This window comes from Myotis daubentonii, chromosome 14, assembly GCF_963259705.1.
Source record: "Myotis daubentonii chromosome 14, mMyoDau2.1, whole genome shotgun sequence".
NCBI lineage: Eukaryota > Metazoa > Chordata > Mammalia > Chiroptera > Vespertilionidae > Myotis > Myotis daubentonii.
This window is the reverse complement of record NC_081853.1, coordinates 24,193,103-24,199,276: the sequence shown is the minus strand read 5'-3', so window position 1 is coordinate 24,199,276 and position 6,174 is coordinate 24,193,103. Positions and strand designations below refer to the sequence as shown.

The 6,174-nt window shown below is 50.6% G+C and overlaps 1 protein-coding gene across 4 annotated transcripts in view; it reads right to left on the bottom strand.

The window, feature by feature from the left end:
* Positions 1-618: 618 nt before the first annotated feature.
* SLC6A1 (solute carrier family 6 member 1) overlaps positions 619-6,174 on the bottom strand; it is a 44,413-nt gene continuing 38,857 nt past the window's right edge. For all 4 annotated transcript variants that reach the window (XM_059663580.1, XM_059663583.1, XM_059663579.1 and 1 more), the window contains exons 14-16: positions 5,968-6,068; positions 4,903-5,070; positions 619-2,939 (exon numbers count right to left, since the gene is read on the bottom strand). In XM_059663580.1, coding sequence (XP_059519563.1) covers positions 2,835-2,939; positions 4,903-5,070; positions 5,968-6,068 — 374 coding nt within the window. In that variant the 3' untranslated portion in view covers positions 619-2,834. The remainder of the gene's footprint in view (positions 2,940-4,902; positions 5,071-5,967; positions 6,069-6,174) is intronic.

The window sequence follows — 6,174 nt, the reverse complement described above, 5'->3', positions numbered from 1 at the left end:
ACCATTTGTACTTCTCTGTAGAATTCAAATTTTTTTAAGTAAGATTTAAAAAGATTTAGCCAGTTTGGCTCAGTGGATAGAGCGTCAGCTTGGTGACTCAAGGGTCTCAGGTTTGATTCTGGTCAAGGGCACATGCCCAGGTTGTGGGCCTGATCCCCAGTAGGGGCGTGCAGGAGGCAGCCGATCAATGATTCTCTCTTATTATTGATGTTTCTATCTCTCTCTTCCTCTCCATTCCTCTCTGAAATCAATAAAGATATATAATAATAATATAATAATTTTTAAAAAATAGTATTTTAAGGAATGAATCAATGAGTGAATGCATGAATGTCCTTGTGAACTAAACATGTTCCTATTATCCTGGGTTTAGACATTTATTTAGTAGACCACATTAAAATTTTCTAGAACAGTAAGAATATCTCCCTTTTGTAGCACAGTCATGTTTTAGTTACACATTCCAAGACTTTTTGGAAGTACAGCTCTATATCACTGAATTGTGAGCCCAAACCCCCTTCCCCCCCCCCCCCCTCTCTCTCTCGGAAAAAAAATATTGTGTGTAAGTTTGGTCTGATTAAAGAGGCAATTGTGCCCCCACCCCCAAGAATTGAAGGTTTGACGTTGTAGATCATAGAACCTTTATTATTTTTCCTCTAAATTCTTAGGAATGTACATAATGTCCGTGCTCCAGTTATGACACCATTTATAGACATTTAAAATGCATCTTCATTTATAAATATTTTACATTTGGTCCATAGAACAGATAATTTTACTAAATAATGCTGTAATTATTTTAAAACAGGCTCTGTATATAGTTTGAATATGTTTATATTACATATATTTTTTATATAGAGATAGATTTACTTGGTGTTCTGAGAATAAATCCTTATTGCAAAAAAAAAGCATATATGATAATACAATATCTTTTCCCCCCAGGGTAAATACTAAAAAAATGTTACACATATTCACAGTTCTCACAGTAATTGTACGACACGTAATATTGTGCTATATAAGTAGGTTTGGATGGAAATCAGTTAGGGGATTTCTTGCCAAACATCTCACTTAGATTTGCTTACAAACATGAAATATGCTGCATTTGTCTTAAAAAGACTTGGTCTTAGTTTCACACTGAAGAACAAAGAGAAAGTTTGAAGTCTTCCTGCCCTTATTCTAAAAGGATGGGGGTGGGACCATGATACACAGTGAAGGGTTGCTTTCAGTCTAAACCCTATAATTGAACAATACATATGCAGGTTGATCATGGAGTCGCCAGCTGGCATTTGGGATGCCCTTAGCAATGAGACTATTTTACAGATGATCTCAGGAACAGGCTTTAGATTTCCTACACGATATCCCACAAGACCCTAACTACCACGCGCGAGGATGAGTGTATGTGTACTAATGCTTTGTGTTTTCTCTACAATAATGTGCTTAATATTCTGAGGGTAATACCTTATTGCAAGAACTGATATGCTGGTCACTGGTCACTTTCAGATGAGAATGACAAGAGATTAAAAAACCCACAGTCACAGTTATTTACCATAGTGATTAAGGATTAGTTATAAAACACAGTTTGTGAGCTAACTAGCTAAGGAGCTACAGGGCACAACAGACGATTGGCTACTTGGGAACCCATCTTCCTGCCAGGTGAGGAACACTGAGTCACTGGGGTCTGCAAGGAACTGTCTTCACCCGATGTGCCGACATGCCACCGCCACCACAGAGCCCATTCCGGAAAGGAACAGAACTGACTTCCCGGGGAAGCAGCTTTCGTCTTGGAAGCACTTTGGAGGTGAGGGTGGGGGGCTGGATGAACACTAGCGCCTCAGTTGGTGGCTGGGTAGATTTTGGTGGCAGTGAGGGGACTCCCGCTGAGGAGTTTCAGAGGCGGTGAGAGGGCCGCAGCCTTGAAGGGGGTGGTAGTGAGGGAAGAGATCGTTTTAAAACGGTCACTGGATCCGTTTGGACACAGGGGTAGGATCACTTGACCTTGATTTCCTCCACAGCTGTTCTGTGCTCTCTCACTCTGGGCATCCTAAGAGAAACTGGGGCTTCGATGAGGGAACGTCCCCAGCAGGATCATAGGACGCCCAGAATGCTGATTAGAAATTTATTTGTGCTTGTGGCAGTTTCCAATGGGCAGGGCCGGGTGCAGTCAGAACGGCCTGGCGAGGAGGGGCAGGAAGGCCTAGCCACAGAGATGCTCTCAGCCGGTGGCAGGGAGGCAGGACCCTGTACAGACTGCTTGAGAAGCAGGCCGGGGGATGCTGACGGAGGTCCTTGGGCTTGTTTTAAAGTCAGCTGCCTCGGGAAGGAGAAAACCAAAAAACGGAGAGAGCTCTGCTGGCTCCCTGCTACTTAAGAGTGAGCTCTCCCTAGAAACCTGTTATACAAAATGCCCTTTTCATGTGTACAGAGCAGCCTTCCGGTGGAAACGCACTCCTGCAAAGTCCAAGGTAACAGTCACGGGTTTCGGCAGTTAAGAGAACAGTCAGGGAAACGACTAAAAGCCAGGAGGGTGCAGCCTCACCGAGTCACACTCGCTGGCGGATAAAAGTGACCTACGCGGCAGTCACAAATGCCCACTGCTGGACGCTTATGGGGCCCGGATTAAAAAGGTCACCGGCCCGCAGGTGCCGGAGCCGAGGAGTATTTTTGCGCAAGTCAGGACCCAGCAGGGGTGAGACTGTCCCCACCTCCCCTCTCTGCGTGGTGATGGTGTCTGGACGCGCCACTCGAGGTAGGTTGAGATAGGTGGTATCTTCAGACATCAAGTGGTCGTCCTGCTCAGCCAGGTCGGGGGTGAGAGTGTCGGGTCGGCGAGCCACCTCGCACCCCTAGATGTAGGCCTCTTTGCTGGCTGAGCCGCTGGCCTGGGGCTGCTCCGGACCGTTCTCCGGGCGGACGATGTCTTCGCTGGGCTGGATCATGACCTGAATGCGCTGTGGGCACCGGGGAGAATTCGGGCTGAGGTGGAAGGAGACGGCCTCTCTGTTCCCCCACCTTCTTTTCAAGCCTATTCTGTCTGCTCTGCCTTCAAACTGTGCCCAGACTCTGCCGTGTCTCCACACCCTCCACGCACACCTCCTCTCGCTTGGGTTAGAGCCATAGCCCCACACTGGCCCTCCACGTCCATCCTTAACCATCATCCCCTTCGTTCTATTCTCAGCTCAGCGGCTGGGGGGCAGTCGTGTTAGAGATCGCATCCCTCCTCGGGATGCAACAATGGCTCCCATTTCACCCAAGTCCTATTAAGGCCCCATATGATCTGGCCCCTGTCATCTCAGACCGCCATGCCCTTCCTCATCCCCTCACTTACTTCACTCCCACCACGCTAGCCTCCTCACCGCTCCTCACACACACCACGCATGCACCTGCCTCGGGGCCTTTGCACGTGCTGCACCCGGTCTGGCACATTCTTCCTTTCAGATACTGACACCCTCGATGTCTACCTCCTTAGGTCTTGGCTCAGTGTCATCCCCTCAGTGAGATCTTGCCCAGCACTCCCTAAACTCCTTCCTACTTTGGGTTTCTCCATAGTCCTCCTCCCCATCTAACATGTTTTTATTTTGTTATTTGTTGATATTCCTCTCCTAGAATATGAGCTCCAAAAGGGTGGGATTTTCGCCTGCTTTGTTCAATGCTGTGTCCCCAGTCCTGACCATAGTGTCTGGCATATAGTAGATGCTCGATACATATTCGTTGGATGTTTGGCTCTCCCACCACCTGCTCCACGCATATCCCGCAGTCCTGCCTTATCAGCTACCACAGCGTCTTCAGGCGCGCCTGGCTGCCCTTTCCCACCACGGTGCCTTCGCACAGGCTGTGCGCTCCTCCACAAATGCAGACCTGGCTTCCCCTTGAGGCTCAGCAGAGAACAATGGGAAATGAAAGCACTGAACCTGGAGTTGGATGAAAGGGCTTCAGGCCCCCGCTCTGCAAGGAATGGGTAAGAGGTTTCCTCACGTGGCCTCAGTTTCTCCACCTGTGATTCAAGGAGGCTGCCCAGCAACTTCAGGGACTGCACACAACCCTCCACGCCCCTTCCCTGAGCTGCAGACCCGAGCACCTCCTTCTAGCGAGGACATCTTGGTGGGAAACAAGGTTGAGAGCCACTGATTCGGACCTTCCCAGCTGTGGCCGCCATAATCTGATTCTCCAAATTCCTCAGTGAATATCCTCAGCCTACACTCACTCCATTCCTGTCTCTAGCACCTGGCTCCCTCCAGCACTGCCGTGTCTCACTCAGCAATTTGATACAACTTACCAAAGAGCCGGCATGGACCTAGCACACGCCAGTGAGCCCCTGCTAGGGAAGGACACCTTACAGGCTCTGCCTTCCCTTGAGGGTAAGGCCATGATTTCTCTTTATCACAAATGAGGTCTTGAGAAAGCCCTCAACACGTCTGATTCCACCCTTCATCTGCTCCGAACCCTCGATGGCTCCCCATTACCCTTAGGATAAAGTCCAAAGTTCTTTTGTGATCTTCAAAGCCCTCTATGATCTGGCCAGACCATAAGTTCCCATCCTCATCTCTGATACCCCTCTGCACCCCTCCTCACTCTACCCTCCAGCCACAGTGATAAGTGTATACCTGTGGGCCTTGCACATGCTCCCCCCACTCCCCCACTCCCACCTCGTCTTCTAGGAACATTCTTCTGCTTCTACTTTTAACTCTGGCTCATACTTAGCTTTCCCCTCTCTCAAGAAGCCCTCCCGAACCCTCCCCAACCCAGCAGGGCTTACCCATCTCCCTGGTTTACCCCAATCATGGCTCCTCTAACACTCCATTGCCACTGGCTATTGATTTGTTTGTTAGACCGTAAGCTCCACGAGGGGAGGGGCTGTGCCCAGCACAGTGGGGGAGGGGGACCAAGGACGCAAAGGGTGAAGACGAGGCTTACCTGCTTCAGGGAGCCCTTTAAGGTGAGGAACATGTAGACCATGTAGCCAGGGATGAGGACCATGGAAGACAGAGCCATGAGCCAGCCCACGCCCTGGCCCCACTTGGGGAAGACATAGTTTCCCATGGTGAGAGGAGTCATCTGCACAGCACTGAAAAGGAACACACCCTGGGAGGGCGGGGGAGAGGGTGGGGGGCAGCAGGTCACACATATTGGTCAGCCAAGGTCCCTCCTCGGATCCGGCAGCTGGCAGGTCCACTCCCCCCACCACTACCTCGAGGCTGACCCTCACAGAGGCTCAACATCTTGGGAATCTGCACTCAAGGCCACTTCCAGTACATGAGGAGCCTTTGTGCAAGACAGAAGAAGGTGTCCTCTCTGGGAGCACCAATGGCCAAAGGAGCCATTTCCATGACAACCAATAGAAAAGGGCACCCCTCCTGGGAGAACCAATATGAAAAAGGCACACCCTCTGGAAGGACCAATAGGAAAAGGTGACTCCTCTGAGAGGACTGACAGGAAAAAACATCCCTTTCTCTGAGGTAACCAGCTTGGCAAGCAGAATAGTGGGATGTCAGTCGCCATTCGCCACTGGCTGGGTGCCCTTGTTCAAGACACAACTTGTGTAGTGGTCCCAGCCCCCCACGACCAAGGACTTGGGGCATCCCCCTCCAGGGCCTGCTCATGCCTCACCTTCCCCTTGCAGAAGGGAATGGGAGGTGCTGAGAACGAGAAGTCTCCCTGTATAAACAGTTTGGGCTTCAGAATCAGGCCGACGCGGTTTGGGCGCAGCGCCGACACGATGGGTGATGCTGGCTGGGGGAGCGCTGGGTCCTCAGCAAAGAGGGGGCACTAGTGTCTATTTGTCTGAGGTTCGTAAGGATGATGCAATATGTCTGGCATCATGCAGGGAACAAAACAGATGCTCAACAAATGGCAGGGAGTGGTCTTATTAGGGAACAGGGGTCTGGGGCCTCTTCCATCCACCTCTGCCTCGGAAGTTCCTCTCTGGACCCGGGGCCTAGTCGTGCCATCCTAGCAGGGCTGGCCAGGTGCTGTCCTTACCGCCACGATGACTGGGGTGAAAAAGGACCAGCAGAGTTTCCACCAGAGGCAGGGCCTGAAGCCAACCATCTCTTGGATGTTGTCATAGAACCGGTTGACACCTGTGACATTTGGAGCAAAAGCAGGACGGATGGGTGAGTTGTGGGCATTACAGGCTAAATCTGACCTGTCCCTTTCTCACGGTATGACCATACACAAGTCACCCAA